Source organism: Glycine max, chromosome 16, assembly GCF_000004515.6.
Source record: "Glycine max cultivar Williams 82 chromosome 16, Glycine_max_v4.0, whole genome shotgun sequence".
In the NCBI taxonomy this organism is placed as follows: Eukaryota; Viridiplantae; Streptophyta; class Magnoliopsida; order Fabales; family Fabaceae; genus Glycine; species Glycine max.
The window spans coordinates 30,175,139-30,198,083 of NC_038252.2; the positions used below are offsets into that span (position 1 = coordinate 30,175,139).

At 27.9% G+C, this 22,945-nt stretch overlaps 2 protein-coding genes across 11 annotated transcripts; both read right to left on the reverse strand.

The window, feature by feature from the left end:
• Nucleotides 1-2,967: 2,967 nt before the first annotated feature.
• On the reverse strand, nt 2,968-9,366 carry BZIP117 (bZIP transcription factor bZIP117). Of its 10 annotated transcripts, none has more exons than NM_001251053.3 (12): nt 8,985-9,128; nt 6,285-6,412; nt 6,151-6,201; nt 5,955-6,044; nt 5,776-5,865; nt 5,437-5,603; nt 5,274-5,331; nt 5,013-5,061; nt 4,730-4,929; nt 3,832-3,909; nt 3,522-3,647; nt 2,968-3,389 (listed from the first exon to the last, which is right to left on the reverse strand). In NM_001251053.3, the coding sequence occupies exons 2-12, from the start codon at nt 6,339-6,341 to the stop codon at nt 3,339-3,341; spliced, it is 1,017 nt and encodes a 338-aa protein (NP_001237982.1). In that variant the 5' UTR covers nt 6,342-6,412; nt 8,985-9,128; the 3' UTR covers nt 2,968-3,338.
• Nucleotides 9,367-13,155: 3,789 nt separating this feature from the next.
• On the reverse strand, nt 13,156-20,979 carry LOC106796450 (serine/threonine/tyrosine-protein kinase HT1). Its single transcript, XM_026125998.2, has 6 exons — nt 20,810-20,979; nt 16,813-16,945; nt 16,314-16,509; nt 14,492-14,613; nt 14,219-14,374; nt 13,156-13,548 (listed from the first exon to the last, which is right to left on the reverse strand). Exons 1-6 carry the CDS (start codon nt 20,977-20,979, stop codon nt 13,156-13,158), a joined length of 1,170 nt encoding a protein of 389 aa, XP_025981783.2.
• Nucleotides 20,980-22,945: the final 1,966 nt, after the last annotated feature.

A 22,945-nucleotide genomic window follows, 5' to 3' on the forward strand; every position in this document is an offset into this window, starting at 1 on the left:
TCCTTTCCTATTTTAATTTCGTTATGACTTAAATGACTTTTTTTAAAACCTTATTCTTTCTCTCACGTTGTCGCACATTCTTCCTCTTTTTCATTAGATTGTTTATCTCTAACATTAGGTTTTTTCATCCTTCAAGCTCTCAAACACAATATGTTTATGCTCTTTTTTTGTGATTTATGCATAATTAAAAGACATAAAGCTATGAAGGAAAGAATTAAAAATTAAATTTGATGCAATGACTTTTTGAAATGTCATTTGTTTTCAATTTCAAAAAGTACTCTCTAGAATACTATTTTATATTTTTATTTCAGAAAGTATGTTCCAAAACACAAAATCTAAAAAAAAAAAAATCCGGAAAGTAGTTTCCTATATTATTGTTGTATTCTAGAAAGTAAGTTCTAGAAGGCTGTTCTAGATTTTGCACTCTAAAAATTAATTTCTAAAAGTAAAAAATTAAAGCAACATTTTGAAAATTACTTTTTGAAATAATGATTAAACAACGGATATTTTGGCTATAGAGAGTAATAATGACAGTAAAAAATTGAAATTAAAATAAAAGGGGAGTGTACTTTAGGGAAAAAAGGAAAGGGAATATAGCATTTGCCAAATAATTTAACAGGTAAAAAAACAAGTCCAATTTTTGTCAGGCTTACATTTTACTAGTCCATCCAGATCGCTATGGGTAGTCTAATTGGTTTTTTCAGGCCTAACTCGACCTTAATTATGGATGTTTGGATCAACCCATTCAATTAGGCTCAATTTGTCCTCTAACAGCTGCTTTGATTATGTTCATTGATGTTTTTTTGTCATTATCGTTAGTATTAGGTGCTCTATGGTGTTAAAACTTTACTTCGTTGATTTATATTGGTTAAATTGTTAAGTAGATCCTTAAATCATTTGGGAATTTTGAAATGGGTTCCTAAATTAAATTTTTTAGGCCCAAAACTATATTGGTAGGTCCCTTGGTGGTTTGAAATTGTAAAAAAAGTTAAAAATAATTTGCAAAATGAAGGACCCAAATAAAAAAATAGTTTAGAGATCTATTTGAAAAGTCTCAACTAATTTATGGACCTACTTAGTAATTTCACATTTAAATATCGTTCTTAGTTGAAGTTTGATGCTGAAATTTTATTCATTTTTCTTAGTTGAATTTGGATGATGTAATTTTGCTCTATGTTCTGGTTATTGATGATGGACTTTTCATGTTGGAATTTTTTGCTTGAATATTGTTTTATTTTGTTACTGCTTGAATTGTATTATTTGTGTAAAAAAAGAAAATGGTTTGAATCGTATCAATTGAAAAGTAAAAAGTATTGAAATGAATAATTAACATTATTTCTCTTTCCAATTTAAGCCTCCATTTTGAGAGGTTTCTAATTAACAAAAGTTCATATTGAAACACTCTTTTTAGGGAGTGTGAGTGAGCTTAAACAAAAGTGTTAAGATTTTTATCTTTCCAATCGTTTCAATTGGGAAGAAGAAAATGTTGAAGTAAACAACCAATCATTTTTACTTGTCATTTCAAGCTTCTTTTAAGGGAGATTTCTCATTAAGCAGGGCTTTATTTGTTGGTGTTTAATTTAAGAGGACCTTCAAGTTATCTCTTCTAGTCGCCCCCACCCATCTCCTTTGGCAAATGTTTAGAACTTTTTATCTCGTACTTCAAGACTTCTTACCTCTTTATCGTACTTAACGTCACCGTCATCTCCATGGTCACATTCTACAAGTTTCACCACTCAAACTATTCACTCAACTCAAATCCTCCACCCCAACTAGAATACACAGATAAATAGTGTAGTCGCGGTAAAAGAAAATGAAGAAGAAAATAAAGTAATTAATTTTTTTGGAATTTCTAATTCGGTTGTTCATAGTAAACACAAATCTCTATGAATGTTTACTAAAACATAAGGTACAAGAGCTATTTTGGTTGTTCTAAATAAATTATGACATTAGAGAAAACACTTTTTAAAATGACTTTACTTGGTCTAGTAGGAAAAATTAACCTTGAAAGCTACAGCAGGAACAACCGCCTCTCGTGTTCCACATGACTCTCATTTCTCATGAAATGTTTGTATTTTGTCTGCTCCCATTAATTTGTGGGACCTTTTTAATATTTCACTCATTTTTCAATAACCGTTTTAATAATTGTTCAATAACATGTTACTTTTGAAATAATTATTGCAAATCAACAAATTTATTATACATAGATTTAATATTAATTTGTGATGAAACCATAATGTTTTAAAAGATTAAAGATCATATCTAAACCCAATAGAAAACTTTCACTAGTTGGTCATTTATTCGTTTTGAAATTTATAAAAAAGGAAAAAGTTTTAGTTTACTTCTTCAATAGAAGTTTTGAAACATAATATTTCTCTCACGTAACGTAATGCACGTGACATCGATAAGTGTCATTTACTTCTTCACTCTTTTATCTATTTTTACTTCACCAAAATGAAGGATCGCCAAGTAATCTTTTGTTTCACGTAACGTAACGCAACACGTTGTTCAAATAATAAACAACTTATATTTATTTTGCACAAAATAAATTCCGTGGTGAAAGCTTTTGGATTCATTAGAATGACATTCAAATTGTACTTTCCAATACACAAACGAAGAAGTAGTATAAGTGTTACAATTGAATTTAAAATGGATTCCATTGGATGACACTAAAACTCAAACACAATAAACAATCAGCCACTTTGTTTTATCCTCCTTATTTAAAAAGGCTATTTTGTCTTTGGAGGAAAACAAAAAGGTTATTGTCATCGTAAAAGTTTTGCCACACAAGATAATGAAAAAAATCCAAGATTATATTAATCTAAAAGATGCATCCTCACAAAAATATGCAAACCACTCACCAACGGGTAGCTTTCAAAACTTCTACGAATGTGTCAAATCGTAGTTCAAATATAAAATCGAATGTAAAAAGAGTTATACCTTGCTTCATCAATCAGCTCAAGCACATGCATAGTAGAACAAAAATGACTCCATAGTCAACTAGTGAAGATTTGAAAAGTTGAAGCAGGATTCTTAACATCACTTGCAATACTAAGTTCTAAACAAAAAGTGCTCAAGTAGCCTACATTTTCTATTCTACGGTACTGGTTAATATTACAAACAAATGACATGTAAAATCACAAGGGCAATTACAATTGAGGGTTAATGATATAAATTAGTATGACAAAGAAAAAAAAAAACATTATATCCTATTCTCAATTAAGAAGGCCGGGCCATTGATAAGAAAATTCCAGCTGCAGATTCGTCTTAATTAAGAATCTATCAAATTTTGCCGTTACCATCAAACACTACACTGAGGAACTGAAATGTGTTGCTGTTTAATCCAGGTTAGCAACTGCTTCTGGACCACACAACCGCTCCAACTCTTCCTGTTTAAAGGAATCATGTTCAGAAGATAAAATTTGAGGTCATGAGCTGAGACATGTTAACCTTTAAATTGCTCACAACAAAAGGAAATAAAGGCCAATGCTGATGAAGGCAGAATGGTAACAGAAATCTACCTTGATAGAATTATTTTCGGATGTAAGCTTCTCGCATTCTTCAGAAAGTCTCTGAAGCTCTTCTCTGAGAGTTTGATTCTCACCTCCCAGCGATTCCACCCTCTTTTGTAACTCTTCACACTCAGCCTGGTTGGTACAAGAAATGTAAAACACATCATTTTCTCTCTCTTGTCAATTATAAAATGGTAGTATGAATATGCATAGTCATATAGTATATCCTCTAGGTTCTACCCTCCAAATACGATGCAATTAAGGATACTTCTGGTCTCTTGCCTAACAAGGGTGCACGAAATAGATATTAGAAAGTCACCTGCTTGCGTAATCTTGACCTCCTGGCTGACTCTCGGTTTGACTGTTTCCTCTTCTGTCTTTTCAGCTCACGTTCATCCTACCAAAATCAAGCATAGCCATTTTACATTAGGTTCAAATGAGAGGAGGGAGGGAGGGGAAGGGAGAAACAATAACTAATTTTGCGGTAGTTTTAAGACTAAATTACACTTTTAGACTCCTTTAGAATTCGATTTTGGTCCCCCTTTTTTTTGCACAAATATTGTACAATTTTGGTCCATTTGTCAGCTTGATGTCTAATATTTAATGGAAAATGCTGACATGACTATACGGGAGAGTGCCATATCAGTATAGCCATGCTACAAGGGAGCAAATGAGAGTGTCACGTCAGCATATCTATTAAATTTTTTATATCAAATTAACAGATGAACCAAAAGTGCATAATTAAAACAATAGGGGGATTAAATTCACATTAAAAATAGAGATACCAAAATCGAATTTTGATGATAGTAGAGAGACCATAAGTGTAAATAAGCCTAATGCCAATAAACTCAAGTATTTAAACAAAAGATAATTTAGTCAATACAGTCTATTAACTTCAAGCATTTTTCCTTCCTACCAAATCCTCCTAATACTGGAGGAGAGGCAAAAATGGGAGGGGATGGATTTAAGTGCCCTTGTTTCCCTCCATTCCCCTTCCAACCAAGGCTTGGTCAGGTATAGGCAGCTAACATAAAATGCAATGATGGAAATATGATAATGGATGTCCATATGTGGTAACAAAATCTACTGTATCAACAAAATCATTTCTTTCAAAATATATTAGTATACGCAATTACGCATAAGGATGTAAAATAATCATCACACAAAGCAAAACGTGTTCAGAACAATTTCTTAAAAAAACAACAGAGGTGTCATACTTGTACCCATTGATCACCAAGGGCAACTCCCGGGGCACCAGATTGATTATGTCTCATTTTTGCAGCTTCAGCGCCACCAGAAGATGCATTCCACAAGTCCATTCCAATGTTAAGATTAGTTGCTGGCATTGGGACAACAGGCTTTCCAGGCACAGAAGATTGAGAAATAGCACCAGCAGAATTGTTCTGTGCATTGGCTCCTGAAAGATTGATGGAAATGTCAACTCATCTCGGCAATTGAGAAGGGGGAAAAAAAATAATCAGGAATGAATGTGATGCATACCATCAACAAGCATCAGGTCAAAGCTTCCCTTCTTATTTGCAGCTGATTCCTACGGAGAAGTCATCAGACCAAAGCCAAAAACAGTTTAGAAAAAGATTGAGATGTTTTTAATTAAACCAATTCAATTCCGACTTTAGCTGCAAGCATCTAAAAACAGACAGATAATTGTAAAAGGAAAAAGAGACCCTGTTTAGATTTCAGCATGTTATTATTTTGAAAAGTGAGTTAAAGCACATGTACTAATGATAATCTGTTACATACCTGTTGGTTAGTATTCTCATCGCTAGCATTTGATGAACCCTCTGAACCACTTTCACCACTGTTTAATAATTTTTTAATGGAAATCCATATTAGAAATGCAAATTGAAGAGAAACTGAGGAAGAAACAACAAAAGATCTAAAATTAACCAGATATTTGCCAAACCTTTGCGATATGCCATCATTGCCTGAACCTGAGCCTGCCTTTCCACTTTCTCCTGCTTTGGAAGCTGTATTTGCAGAAGGTCCTTTCAATTTTTTGGATGAGTCCCGATATTTTCCTTCAGCTCCCTTCCCTTCAATCTCTGTATTTTGCTGGACAGCACTTGGAGTCTAGCATAATGATTAAGAAAAAAAAAAAAAAAAGGAAAGATTGTGAGTTAAAATGCCCAACTAGGTAAAGGCAGTGAACATACATAGTTGCCTACAAGCAGACGAGAAATTGATCCTTTTCTGCTCAGGCATAGAGGCATTCAAGGGATTAAAGAGTGAGAAAGTGGTTTACCACTGCCATGCTAGGATGAGCATAGATACTCCCAGGAGGATATATAGCTGGATATGGGACTGGAGTCCCATATGGCGGCATCAAAGGATGCTGGAAAAATTAACAAAATTGTAAATAAGACGATTCACTTCTATAAAGTATAATAGCATATATTATCCTAAATGATTTACTACATTTACCTGGCCTCCCCATAAATAGGGATGGGGAGTTGGGGAAGCAACGGTTGTGGCAAAAAAGGGAGGAGGAGTGGCTCCAGGAGCATAATAGGCCTAAATAAGAAGCAAATGCATTAGTTAAGCACATAATTTATCTGCTGCAAAAGAGCTTCAGCAGAAGTGAAAGCCTGATGAACCAATCTAACATATATTCCACTACCTGCATGGAGCTTGACCAATCAGGATATGCAGGTGCTGTTGGTGTATCCTGCTAAAGTAAACTGAGAAGATAAGGAGACACAAGAGAAAGGACAAGGAAAAGAAAAAAGAGCATGGAGATAGTAGGGGAAAAACCTGAGCTGATGAAGATGATTTAGAAGATTTAGCTGTGCTCTCTTCCCCAGCCCCCATATATATTAGTTTAGAATCACTCCCCTCTCAGAGCCACAAAAACAAAAAGACCTTTGATCAATTGCTGATATCTGTGGAGGTCATAAGATCAAGTTGAATAGATTCCCATGTCAGAAAACACACTGAATACAAAAATATAAATTAGAAGGCAATACACTTATTGGACTAAATAGCAGCAACTACCAAATCTACTGCAAAATTGGAGTTTAAAATATTATTCTGAGTGCTTCATTCACCAAAGAAACAAGTAATTAAGCATTTCTTTTACAAATGGAAGAAATTTACATCAAGAGGGTGACCAGTCTACTCTTCAATTGATGAAATTTGGATTTTTTTTTTTTAATTTCCATCCACCTATTTACCAGTTCTCTCCTCTAACCAAACCCAAGCAGCCATTTCTATGTTTGGAAATTGATGCTCTTGTAACTTGAGATGATGATAGATGATGATAACTTGGATGGACTCAACCATTAACTAGCGACCTAGGGGCCAGGGATTCAATCTTAGGCTCAAGCAATCTTCAAAAATACTTGAGGAGCTGAGCCGTTGAGTTATGCTCTTGAGTACATACTACATAATGACTTTTTAACTACAAACTCTATAGAGGAAGCATAACTTCAAAATTCAAGAAACAAAGTTCCACATTTTTTACTTTAATAAAAAGAAGACTTTAATATATTCCCTGCAATACTGAGGCCTTAATGCATAATCATACTTTGACTAATGGACGGGAGATAATGAAATTGTATCCTTGCATGCAATACATTTGACAATTTCTGTTCCAGTTTACATGAAAGAAAGCACAAAAGAGACAAGACAACATAAACATGTTCAAATTTTTGTCTGACATCCAGATGCCTATGATTAATTACCTTGAATGCAGCAGAAAGCAATAGACACAAGGATACAACATTATCTGTTATGCATATATTTATATATTTATGTGTGTATATTCGTAAGTGCAATTTCAGTTATGTGAATCTAGAATCATGATATTAGCAATCCTGGATAGCGATGCATAGCAGCCAACTCTGGAAATACCAGAATGACCTCTATTTTAATTTTTAAATGTTATAATACAAAATATAAACACTATATACTGCACATACAAATAATCAAAACAAAACAAAACACCCTAAATTAAAGAAATTTATGATAAATAATAAGTCAGTTTACACACACAATCACCATCAATCTAGGAGCAATAAGAACACAGTAATGAAGTCAAAAAAATTATAAAAAAAAAATATTTGTGAAATTAATAGAAAAAGAACACAAATTAGATAGAAATTAGCAGAATGCAATCTAGGAAGTCTAAAGGAAGAAGAACATAACTCACGAAGAAAAAAAAAAAGTTTCAAAGTGTGAAGGAACAAAGGACAGAACAGAGGTAACATGTGGAATATATACCCAAGAAAACCCTGAGCAACAGTATTCCAGGGTTAAAAATGGTTTTTAAAATTTATATCGTGATAGGACCTCTATAGCACACGTAAAGCCACTATTTTATCCACTATTGCGGCCACAATGGCTACTATTGAGTACCACTCCACTATCTGAATCTCACAGCAGTTCAGGGCCACTCCTTTCCGGTTCTCTGCTATAGCAGACTATTGACTACTGTGTCCAGAATTATAATATAAGGTTATTATGTATCAAGTGACAATGGTGTTTTAGGTCACTTAATGAGGTTAATTCAAATCCAATATATGCAATTGTAATTCTTGGCTACAGCTTTGTTAGATGGCACAAATTAAAACCAGTATTTTATTATATACTATATTATCACCTATCTACCTTGACATCATCGTGATGCTCTTAGTTTTTCTGGATCAATCTATTATTCTTTTCAGAACAGAGTGAAATGGAAACAGTACAGTTCAAGACATATATATATATATATATATATATATGAAATAATGAAATGTTCCTCTCAGCTATATAATTATTTATTTTTTGAAAATCATCTATTTATCTTCACTAAATCTAGTCAAAACAAAGGCAAAATTTCCCCTTTAAGCCTAGGTTCTTATCCATGAGATGATGTTATATTTTTACACTACATGATAATTTCCTTCCACTTTTAGATCCACAAAACAAACCAAACCATACCCAAACTTTTAACCCCATATATCAAAAGATAAATCTTGGTAAAATTGGTGAAATTCGCAGAAAGCATAATAAGCTATAACATCAAGCAAGTCCTTCAATAACCATAATTTTCTTTTAGAGAATGCCCCAGACACAGACATACACAAAAAAAAGTTACTTCCCTTAGCAAGCAACAATTAAAAGCAAAACAATTCAGATTCCACCCATATATATTATCATTCACCAAAAGATTTTATCTATTTATTTTTTTGTTTAGCAGCTAGCTCTTAAGAACTAAAGAATAAACTAATTAAAGAATAGAAACAAAACCAAACGAAGTACTAGAAGCAGAAAGAGCAAGAAATCACGTTGCAGAAAATTGGAAGAGTAAGAGATACATAAATAGGAGAATACTATATACTAATTAAGCAAAGCACAAATTTCAAACACGGATCTTGGAGCAATTGGTATTTAGCAATTCACAGAAACAAAAGAAGAAGAAAAAAAGTATAGAGAGAGAGAGAGAGAGAGAAGAAAGAAAGAGAGCCTGACCTATTTTCATGGCGTTGAGAAAAAGGGGTGAGGTGGAAGTCCAAGTGGGATGGGACAAAGTGGTTTTCAAATTTCTGAGTCAATAATTCCACACAATGCTTCTTTGGTTTGATATGGTTGCAGTAGTTGTATTGTACTATTACTACTATAGCAAAAACCGAAACAACTCTTATTGTGTTGTGTTTGAGTTTGAGGTTGTTCTCAAGGTAGAACGGTAACAACAGTAAAATGTTGTTTTCTTATTTTCCACAAACTTATTTCTGTGGCTGGTGTTGGTGTTGGTGTTGTTGTGTTGGAAACTCTACCAGCGTGGACACTAACGAGTTGGAATATGAAAGTTGGAAGTTTTGTTGTTGAGGTGTTGAAAATTGAAACGAAACCAAACACGAGAGAGGAAGGTTGTGAGTTGGATTGGGTTTAGGGCTTCGGGCGTGACACGTGCGAAGAAGAGGGTTACAGCTGTTGGCTGTCCATGTCTCACTGGATTAGGTTTGAGACATTGCAAGTTTCGCGATGACTCATCTGACAACTATGTGCTTTTGTGGATAACATTATTTAATATTTTTTTATTTTATTCAATGCACCTTATTATTTATTACTACTATTTTTTATTGAGATTTATTTATGAGTTTTCTGTAGATATCTTTTTTTTAATATCGGTGGGTTAACGAATTATAATTAAATCATACCTTAAAATACACAATAATATAAATTAATAATACACTCGTACTAAAAACATAAGAATGTATACTTTAACTAATTCTTGTTGGATTTGTTAGTGTATATATTCTTATTTTTTTAATATAAATATGTTAATAAATTATAATTAAATAATATTTTATAAAATATATCAATGACATAATTTGCTAATACATTTATATTAAAAAATAAAGATTTATTTATTATTCCTTTTTAATTCTATATGTATATTTACCGTTTCATTTCTCCCGCCACATCCCCTTTCTGTCCGGTTCCTTGCCTCCGGTTTCTCTCTGACTAGTATTTTGTTCTGTAAATTATACGGATTAAATGTTTATTTTATGCTATCAAAATTTATAATTTATAGGAAATAAATAATTCTAGATATATAAATTATAATTTAATTAAAAAATTTATAAATAAATGCTTTTAACACATAAATTATATTCTAAATTTATGTAAATAATTTATATTTTGATATATTATTATTTTAAATTATTCTTAAAAAATATTTAAATTCTTGTTAGAATTAAAAAATTGAATATAATAGATTGAAGATAATATATAATTATTTTTCTAATATTTAATGACAACTTTTTAAATTATTGTTGATATTAAAAGTATAAGATAATAGTATTTTGTGTTCTGCGTGATTTTAAATGCAAATAGATAGTATCACCTTTCTTCATTTTATATAGTATCACATTTCCTCACTTTTATAAAAAAAAATAAGTAATTAATATATGAAGATTAAGAAAGTTAATTAAATTAACTTATTTATTGAATACTTCAATACTATTAAATACTTTAAGAGGGAATTATATTCAATATCACTATGTATAATTTAAAAGATAATTTTTCTTATTAATAATTATTACATATATTATTAATAGGATCATAAATGCATTTGGTTGCATGAGAAATAAGCGAATGCTTTCGTTAACAAACCCACAATAAATTAAAGATATAAAAAAAATTAATAATTAATATATTTAAATATAATTTTATGTTTCTTATAATTGAGATACAAAATACAATCGTATATTTCCTTTTTTTATACCAATCGTCTATTTCTTATTAAAATGATAAAATAAAAATTTAAAAATAAAAAGTATTTTATTTATAGAAAATTATTAAATTGATGATAAAATTAAATTAATTTATAGAATATTAATTAAAAAATAAAAATAGTAAACTCTATTTTTTAAAATGCTTTGTTATGCTTAAATCAATTGAAAAATTCATTATTAATTAAAAATGAGTTTAATGGTCTAGTATTGTTAATATATAAAATTTTACCGTATCAATTAATCAAAATTAGTATAACTTTTAAAATAATTATTAAAAAATTAACAAATTTATTATACATAACAAATTGTTATGAGATAACATTATAAAATCGTTTTACATTTTATATGCCTAGGCTATTTTCTCCTTCAAAATTAAGAAACGTTTTTACATAAATAATTAATCCAGAAATGTTAATGAGAAGTGAAAGGCTGAAAGCCAATTTTTCATTTTTTTTAAGTAATTAATACTCGCATGCTTAATCCAAAAATGCAAAAGTAATAGTTTTGCCATTTTTAGGTGATTATTAGCCTCAATAAAAAAAACTAATTATTAGCCTCTTACTGGACTTGAGGAGTATTGTACAAAACTGATAATAAATTTTGAGCTTTTTTTTCTTACAATTTTTTAGTTTTAAACTTTGTTAAACCACTGAAATCTCATTTCCCTAATTCAAATATAATGACTTATCGTTTGAACTACTCAAATCTCGTATTGCTATTTGAATCTAAGTATCCTTGTTCACTATTTTTTCATGATATTATTATTTAGGATAATTAATATAATATATATATATATATATATATATATATATATATATATATATACCAATGATATTTTGATTATTTTTACACATTTTTACATCATTCTTGTATTGCTTTTATGATTAAGAAAGGATTTAAATATTTTTTAGTCTTTAAAATTTAATATTTTTTGTTTTTTTCATTGAAATTTTTTTTATTTTAGTCCTTATAAATTATATTTTTTTTGTTTTGCATCTTTTAAACAATTTATATAGTGATTTTTCACTAGCGTCATCTAAATCTTTTAAAAATGAAAAACAAAATAAACAAAACTTATAAGAACTAAAAATAATATTTAAATTGATGAAAAGAAAAAAAATGTTAAACTACAACAACTAAAAAGATATTTAAACTTTAAAAAATGAAATTAATTTTATATTTTTGTTTTTTTTTTTAAATAAATGGGATATGTGGATAGTGTAAGATATTATAATAATTTTATTTTATTTATTTTTAATCTTATTTATCTGAGCTCCAAAGTGAATATCCATTAAAAATAGAATTTTCAAACTCTAGCTCTCTCACTAAACTTACAAAAGACTCAAATTATTTAGTGAAAGTTTTACACAAGATGCAAAAGCTATGAAGAATTGAGAAAATTCAATCAAATATGAAAATCTTATAATAAAAAAAACTTCTAAAAATGGTGTAAAATGTCTATTTTAAGTTATAGTAAACAAGTCATCATCAATACTATCAACCAGCAGGGAGTGTTAACTATGGAATTTCCATCGACAAGTTGGCCTTGAGTGCATCATTGGGTGTACTTGTAACTAAAAACGATTTTGTCACTCTTCACTAAAGGATAGAGCCTTGTTGAGGTGTTTCATCGTGTAACGATGACATTGTAACCGGATGATGGGAGCTAAATCTTTATTTTCTTGTTGTTTTTAATTCTTTTTTGAATATTTACATAAATGATTTCTATCTAGAAAATTTCAATCAATACAAAATTATACTATTTTTTTATTATTTACAAAATATTTCTTATTATTGGTTGTATTTAATTTCCTGTGTTGATTCAGTGAATCTTCATAAGTTGGAGATTCATCACAACTCAAACTTACGTATTTTATTTTATGCCTCTCCACAAAAAGAACAAGAAAGAAAGAATCAAATTTTGGAAATTAAATCTACTCGTTGAGATATGAATTAATTTCATGGTTTAACAATTGGAAGTAAGATTGCAAAGCATCAATTAGCATTTCAAATAACTGAGTTAAATGAAGTGATAAATAAATAACATTGGTATATAGGTCATGAATTAGGTAAATAGATTTTTTATGCATCTAAAAAAATTGACCTAATGAATTTAACTTAATTACATATATATATATATATATATATATATATATATATATATATATATAAAGAAGATTTATTACATATAAATAATGAAACACAAATGCAAGCTTTATAAAATATATCAAACATGCCAAAAACAAAAAATGAGGTTATAAGATTTGCAAGGATGAAATAACACTGTTTAATTTAGTAGCAAATCAATCAATATTTTTTGCAAAATAACAAGCAAAAAGTTTCTAAAACCTAGATAGTGACATATAAGCAATCTACCAAACACCTTGCTTGATGTAGGCACGTCAACAAATGTCAAAGCATTTGCGCAAACATAACCATAAACACTTGCACTTCCTAAAAATCTTTTTAGGCTTGTTTTGGGCTAAGATTGGACTAGGGATTTGTATTATGCTCTGAGATTGTCCCTTTGTGCAAACATTGATATTCTGACTCTCGACCTCATCTACATGTTTGGAGTTGTCTTCAACACAATCGATGATAGGTTTTGACACACTTGTAGTTGGACAATTTTCTTCCTTAGGCGTTATCCTTATTGAGTGATAATTGTGGAGAAGTTTTGCAAGGGTTTGAGTTATCTCTGAGAATTCAGGTCGTAGCTTTGGGTCTTCTTCCCAACATGATTGCAATAAAGGGAGAAGATTTTCTGGAAACTCCTCCACACTAGGTCTCATGTTCTACAATCATCAACAAGAGTAAACATATCAATGCTTTTAATATTTGTTAGTCTCCAAACAATGTAAATGTTAAACATGGAATTAATATGTTAGTAAAACTAAAATCTAAACCATTAAGGTTGGTAGATTATACCATGCTAAATTTTTATATACATAGTTAGACATTTCATATTTTTTTATTGTTTAAAAATGTTAAAAACATGCTTATGGAATAAATATCCATTTCAATGAGTTAAATATGTAAAACATTGTATTTTTTATTTAATATCATTTTTTTATACAATCATCTCTTAAAATGATATTAGTTTTTATTTTGAAAAAATTAATGACATTAATTATTGTTGAAGGTCTAATTTGGTACACATAATCAATATACAAAAATTAATATAAAACTTATATAAAAAAATTTAATATGATCTGAGATGTTTCTCTCATACCATAACATTTAAAAAAATTGAAAAGTAAGAAATAGATAAGTGATAAAGCAAAAAATGTATGTCAAAAATAGAATTAGCAAATTAATCATTTAGTATATAATTCATGTGGCAAAAACTTCGTTTAAAGGAGGAAAACTCAATTGAAGATGGAAATAATTACAAAACTTATTAAAGCAAATTATAGTATTATATTTATTAAAAATAAAACTAAGAAAGTAATTTGTATGACTTACTTTTGCAGTAGCATATGCTGCTAACAAGTTACTCCTTCCTTTAAATGGAGTTTGATTTTTTATTAACGCCCATAGAACCATAGAAAAGCTATAAACATCTGCCTTATGGTCATAACATTTCTTTGCTCCTTTTGAAAGTGGATCTTTACTGAATAACTAGTGCAAACAAAGGAAGAATTAGACATGCAAAACATATGAGGAAGATTTTAGCAAATGGACAAGTATATTTGTCTAAATACATATATAAAGAGGCTAATAAATCACTATATGTACCTCAGGAGCCATATATCGATATGTACCAACCTCAGAAGTCATTTCACTAGATATCACCTCTCTAGCTGTCTCAAAATTTGTAAGTAGAACTTGCATGTTGTCTTTAGGAAGAAACAAATTACCTAAAAAATACATTAAACAATGGATAACTTATAAGTTTAATGATTGCATCTCCTGTATTTAGAAATATATATGAAGTTCAAATAGTGTTGTACTAAGTCTCTGTACAAATGATTATTAACAAGTTCCCCTTAAATGAATTGGTTCCTGTAAAGGAAAAAGAAATACAAATGCTCAATTTAAGAGATGTCTTTAATTGGTTCATATCTACATTAAGTTAACAAAAATTGTAAAAAAAAAATAATTCATAGAAGACAAGACATACAACTAAATGTAAAATATGATTAAATATGTTTTTGGTTCTTAAACTTTTTTTATATTTTACTTTTAATCCCTAAAAAATGACTAGTTTTAGTCCTTATACTTCCCCTCCATTAATATTTTGGTCTCTATTGTCAAATATTATTGTTAAGTAATGACATGATAACCATACTAACAATCACATGAGTTGTCATATTATCAATTAGTATGACATGACAGTAACATATAATTTGTTATTGGTAAATTATGTTTGTAGTCCTTATTTTCACATAGTTCACTGTTAATTAGTTCATAATTGTTTCATCAATCTTAGTCCCTAATTTTTTCACTAAATTCACATTTAACCCTTCTAATTTTTTTGTGATTTTAGTCCTTCAAGTCTTCAAGTATTGTTTCTTTTTTTTTTAGTTCCTCTAATAATTGTCACTATTAAGCAATGATGAGGTAGCCAGTTGACTTCTCATGTGGACTACTTGTTTGACATAGCAATCATATAGTGACATGTTGCTAGTTCAAGACATTTTATAGTAGTTTTAAAATGCTACAATTTTTTTGTGGTGTAAAACTATTAGAAAATGAGTTTGAAATTTTGAAGAAAAAAACATAAAAGAGATGTAGTAAGCAAACTTAATAATCCGTAACACACAAATCAATAACGTACTGAACCATGATGCTGAGCACAAAATCAACAATTCAAGATAAGAAAAATGATTCAAAATGAGAAAAATCTCAAACCATTGAATCCATGAGTGAAAACCCTAAGCACCAAACCAAATAACCCTCAATCTTCAAACCCTTTCAATCCTCAGTCCTTAATCCTATTTCTCAAAACAATGTTAAACATTTTCATTTTAATCTTGCATGTGAACCCTTTTCCTTTGTAGGTCATACCATGCACATGGGGCAAACATAAACCTTATTGCATCTCCTTTTACCATGTGATTGTTATGCTAAACTAATAATCCGTATGGCAAGTCATGTGAGAGTCACATCAGTGCTTAACAATGATACTTGATAAGAGGAACTAAAAATGAAATGATCATTAGTTGAAGGACTAAGATCAATCAAAACATTATTTGAGGGACTAAAATTGAATTGTGAAAATATTAGGAACTGAAATCATAATTATAATAAAAAATACAGATGATTGACATGTCACACTAGTTAATGATGTTGCAACTCACTTGGATGTCAAGGTGGTTATCACATCATCACTTAATAATGATACTTGATGACATGTATAGAAAATGTAAATGAAGGAAAAGGATAAGATCCAAGATCAATTCATTTTTGTTTAGAGACTAAAAATGAAATTTGAAAATAAAAGTTTAGGGATAAAAACATATTTAATATTTTATAAAAAAAATTCAAGTGTGTACTCTATTTGGATACTTATTATATTTATCCAGCATAATCATTAAAAATAAGAAATACAGATTACCAGGCTTTAGATCCCGATGAATAATGCCATTTTCATGCAAATACTCCATAACTTGAGAAATATTCATAGCAAAACTTATTGATTGCTCTAAACTTAGAGTACTTGGATAAATGCTCTCTAGATATTTTTGAAGTGAACAACCTTCCAAAAGTTCTGTAATTATCATCATCGATGGTTCCACAGAGACACCAATAAACTACAAAATGAGTTTAAATAACACAATACATGTTAAAATACATTTCACTAACCAACCATATAAAATCAAGGGAAGTATGTTTATAATTTGTTAAGTATTAACATTCACTATCATTTTGACCAACTGTTGTTAAGAAAATTAAGGTAGTTAAAGGTTGTAATAATTGATAATTAGTTAACTACCTAATTGCTTGGTAAATTTATTTCAAACCCAATAAAAGAATAATTAAGTCCAAGGGTAAGTAATTGTAGAGAAAAAGACATCTTATGAAAACATTCGAGTAAGAAAACACATTTTAAATACCTTTATAATATTTTTATGTTTAACCCTAGATATCAAGTTCACCTCCCGTTGAAACTTTGCTTTACATTGAGAAGTAGCATGTGATGTTTGCATTGGAAGCATAAGCTTTATAGATACAGGATTGAATTCATACCTAAACCACAAGCAAACATTAAGAACTAATTAAGTACCTGGTATTTTATGAAACAAATATGAATTCAAGTTAATTATTCTTGTTGTACACTTAAATTCTATAATGTAATATAAACATGATCAAGTAAATATAAAGAAACACTTACACTTTTATAGTTTTTTTTTCCAATCAATTTGGTTAGCAAAGTAGCATTTTATTTAATAATTATTTAGCCCAAATAAATTTGCATACATGTTGTCATATATTATTTGGCCATAACATAAATTTGGATTAAAAAATAATAACAAGTCAAACACTTAAAGTTATGCAACTTCCATAGAAGAATATAAGGGTTTCTTGTTCGTATAGTATCAAGTAAGAATGAATCATTGTCATAAAGAATATGTGTAACAAATATAATGATTATCTACCTCTCCATAGAGCTAGATCATCTATTAACTTTTAACATAAGCTTAAGCATAATCCTCTAAAATTTTTCATTTACTCTCCTTTGTTACACTTAAGATTCATGTGCACATGTTTAAGAGTCATTAGTTTTGACTTGCTTTTATCCTTCAACAATTCTTATTACAACTTATTTTTAATACATCCTAACTCAATAACCTTTATCTAGTTATTCTTATAACTCTTCCAAACTTCCTTCTATCCTAAATATTAAAAAACATCACTTTTATAACTATTTCAAAGTTCCTTTTTATTTTAAATATTAAAAGACATAAATTAAAAATTACTATAATGAGGATTCATGTCTTTTGAGTATTATTTTACTAGATAAATATTATAAAGACAAAATATCCATAATAGTAAAAGGATCTTGCTCTCTGGTTTCTTAGTCGTTGACTTTAAAAAAATAGAAAATAAAAAATGATAAGACTCTCAACATCATTTTCTAATTTAGAATAAAGTTAAATAAATTCATGTATGTAGAATGGAGTGCTAATTGTATATTCCTTATTCAAATATTCATTATCATTCTAGATTTTTTTTATGTTTATATCTATAAATTGTATAACATAGTTATTGATTAGAAATTATAAAAATTAACATACACATTGTAACACTCATGTAAAATACACATTTTAACACTCATGTAAAATATTTGAAGAAAAAGAAAGCCAAGATGTTGCTACAAAGTTTTTGCATAAATGTGTAACAAACAACAATCGATTATAGTTAAAATTTCACAATAACTATTTATGTTTTCACATGTACTTTAAATCATATTATCCACAAAAGCAAACAATTGTTGTCAAAATTTACCCGGGAAAATAATGGATACTAAATATCCATCTCATCTTATTCTTACTACATATTAGTCATAGAATTTGTTGATAACTTAGTGAATTTTACTTTGTATAAATTTTAAAAGGAACACAATTCAAGCCAAAGAGACATGTTTAAGTCAATGAATTTATACTTAATTTAAGCCTTGTAAATTACTAATAATAAGAATTTACAACCTAATAAAAATATTCATGATAAAAAAAAGTGAATAATTAAACAAATTAAATAACATAAAGTTAAAAAGTCTAAAAGCAAAGACACAAAAGATATAGATGTATATGAAATTTTGAAAAAGTTTCTTGTTGCACACATATATCATTACATATAGACAAACCGCCTTAAATGCACATAAATAACAAATATTAAATCCTTCATAATGAGTACATAAGAGTTTACTTACTGATTATGCAAGCATACTTACTAGTTATTATGTAGCAAAACTCATGAGTTTTATAATAAATAATATTGAACTCTATCATATCTTGTTATTATATATTTATAATTGATAATTAATTATTTACATTGATGGAGTGCGTTACTAATAAACAATCAATAAATGCCACTAAATGAATTAAACAATAACATGAGAACATGCATTATCTTACAAAAATATTTATTATCATTGATGATATATATAGAGGAGAAATTAAATTATTCTTGGATTAATTTTAAAAAAGTTACTCCTCATCATTTATTTTCTTGACATTTTTACCTTATATTTATTCCTTTTTTGCACACCTTCATTGGTTAATAAAGCTTATTGATATCTTTAGGAGCCATGGTCACTATCATCCACACACACATAATTCCTTTAACTTCAACTCAATGTGTGTGTAGAAAACGTAGAGACAAAAAGTTTTTTCTTCACTCTTTCTTCATTAATGATTAAAAGACAAGTGTTATGACAATAATTTTCCTTAAATGCATTTTAACGTTTTAAAATTTATTGAAAACTTTGAAACTCATTAAATAAAAAGTAATAATTACTAAATTTTATGATTTTTTTTATTAAATTTTAGTCCATAAATAAAATTGTGTTTAAATGAATATTGCAAAATATTGTATTACTATAGCACATTGAAGGTATAATGTTTCAAATGATAATAGTATTTGAAATATGTTACAAAATATATTACTAGAATTTGAAATGTTAATAATAATGAATGTGTTTGTAATATTATTTTAGAAATATAGAAGGATGTGTTTAAAAGAAGTTGTGATCCATTGAAGTTTCTATATATTTAAATTTAATAATAGAATAACTTTAATTAATAATAAAAAAGAATAATTTTAAATTCACTAATATTATTTTTTGAATTTTAAATATATGTCTTTTATATACCAAGTATTGAATATTTTATACAACATTAAAAATATTTAATCTTTTATGTAGTATTTTTATTATAATGTAATATAATTTTTTTAAAAAAGATATAGCATTTCTTTAATTCTAAATTTTCTTACAACATCTTCATATTAACTCCTATTGCCTCATATGGTAAGTTTTAATAAGAGTTACATTTTTAAAACATTAAATATATTTATTTTCCTTAATATTTTCTTTAGAAAATAAAAAAATAGGTAATAATATTTGTGATAAGGAAATGATGTTATGCAAGAAGCTCAATTAAGGTGACTCTTTAATTTTAAATTACATTCCATCTATATAATAAAATAAATATTAAATATATGTATTATATTATTTTTATTTATTATTACTTCAAGTGCGACTTAACCATTACTAAATTAATGAATCTTAAATTAAGTTTTTTTTATTAATTTAATAACAAGATTGATTTTACAAATATTAATTCTTTCAAAAATACTTATTATTATTGGACATGTATATAGAAAGGATTAGGAAAAAAATACTATAAAGAAAATTGAAAAAAATAAATAATACAAACTATTATTTATGTATTTTTTTTAAATTTCTCTATAATAGTTTATATGTTCGATGATGTAATATTGTTATGCTAATATAAAAGGATAATTGCACTTTAATTTCATTATTTACTTTTTTTACAAGTAATTTCATTATTTCTAAAATTATATTAAAAAAACATTCCTTCTTAAAAAGTAATACAATAGAATCATGTCTCAAATGAGATACATTTTAGAAAGAGTTAGTTTTTGAAACACTCTTTCACACATGTCAATCTATAACAAAAATGCATATTTTAACAATAACAATAATAATAATTGTGTGAAAATTTACCAAATGTCATTAGTTACTTATTCTACCATATGCATGTCTCAAAGTTATGGAATGTAAATTTCTAATATACCATTATTTACAATATCAAAAAATTGAGCTAAACCCAAAGACATCCACTATAACATATAGTTAGTCGAAATCCACAAGCATAAAAGCTAAAAAAGAAGTGCTTGATATCAAAGTGTTTGAACTTGACACCATATTATCATCAACAAATGAAAATTACAATAAACTAATTGTACTAAGCATTTTCAAGGAAATAATGGATCATGAAATGCATAACACTTTTTTTAAAATACGTAAATCAAAGAAATCAAACCAAACAATGATAATAAATATTTAGTTGCAATTAAAATACCCACCATCCATGGTAGACAATGGAATGTGAATGTTCTGTAATCAGTTCGCCAATTAAAAGTTTGCGGGAATCCACTAGCAAGCTAGGATCTATATCAAAGACAAAATCATCCTCTACTTTAGTAGCATCATCATCACTTGCCCCAAATCTAGTGTTCTCTATGGAGCCACCCATTGATAGTGAGAGACGAAGGATGAGATTAGGGTCTGAGAGTGAGAAGAATTGATTTTCTTGCTCCATTAGTGGAGCTGCAGTTATGTTAAATTGTAGAATAGAAGAAGTGACAACAAGTCCAATTTTGATTTTAGAGATATGATGAGGAAATAAATACAACGTGAGTGTCATATAATGCATTTGGAAGTATTATGGAAAACAGATCAGAGTAATTTATTTCCAAAAATGAGTACTTTGTACAAATATGATACACGAGGTATACAAATAACTGCTCATTTTTTGATAATTATGAGTGACTGCACACAAAAAATATGAGGAGAAATATACACTTAACATAACGTTTGGATCAACTAGTAGTTTTGAATTCAAATTCTAAGTAAGCATTTACGTTAAATATTTGAAAGTAAAGATGTATATGAGAAAAGCTTAGCTAAGTACTTGAAGTTTAACCATTTATTTAAAAAACTTAACTTGACTTGTTTAACTCATTCATAATTTAGTTATTTTTACTTTTAAGAAAAATTCCTAAATTATTTTTTTTAATTTGATCAATTTAGTATTTAATAACATTTAATACTTGATAATAAACTACAAATATGAAAATGTACTTAACATGTGATATTCGAAATTCAAACAATTTATACTATTACATTTTTATAATCTAATAAATAAAAAGTTCACAAATAACTAAAAGATTATTTATACCCACTTGAAAGGCACATAACTTGCGCAAAACAAGGAAAAACATATTGTGGAAATAAATGAATATATTTAATCATTACATTATGTATGATATACTAATGACTAAAATACCAACAGTGATTGATATAAGTGGTAGCAACTTGTGTTTCTTAATCGAGTGATCATAAAATATTGGGAGAATAATACACATCTTGTATGCATTCACGGTCTTCGACGGAGATTAGACACAGCTTTTGATGACGAATACATCGTACCAATACTATGATAAAAAATGAAAACAAAAATAAATTTATGAGAAATTTAAGTAGCATTTAATGAAATCACTTTATATTTAAAGGTATAAATAACAAATATCAATTCATATTACTTTTAAATATTTTCTTATTATAAAAATTAATGTTCCAATAAGACAACAATGTTTTTTATATAAATTGAGAGTGATATTTTATATTTAATATATTTAAATGAATAAATAATTTATGCATTGATAGTTTGTAGAAATTTTAAATTGTTGTCCCGAATCATAAACTCTCATGCATATGTTTGTTGATTTTTATAATAAGTAATTTAAAAGTAATACATGATTTTTAATTGTCAATAATGTAATTTTTTCCACTTATAGTACATAGAAATTAAACTTGATTTAAATATGTAAATATTTTCAATTCATCTAAATTTTATGATTTTCCATCTATAAAGAAGATTTATGTTGTATATTATTAATTTTAATTAGCATTAAAATGAAAACATTAATTGTTGGTTCCATTTAGCAATATAAATGTAACTTGTTATAATCAAGATGATCTAATTCAATTGGTTCAGCATGATGCATGAATTATTGTAAATTTTTTAGTACTAATCTTCGATTCTTATGGGCAAAAAAAAGTAAGGTATCATATCATTCTATTTATCGATCACTTATTATTATTTAATTCATAAATTATTAATATTGTTAGTTCTTTCATAATATAATGAGAAATTTAGAAGATATAGAAAAATATTAACTACTACATCTTTAAATGAATATGAATATTTGTGTGTGTGGACGACATACCTTATAAGAGAAAACATGGACAATCAAAATCTAATATCATGTGATTTCCCTTATAAAGTCATGTGACTTTTTGAAATTAAATATTAACTCTTTGTGTATGATTATAGGATCATTAATCCTCTCACTCTCATATAAGATGTTTCCTCTCAAATGTGTCATCTTTCTTTAATGGTTCAAATAAATCAAGTAATAATAAAAAGACAAGTTACG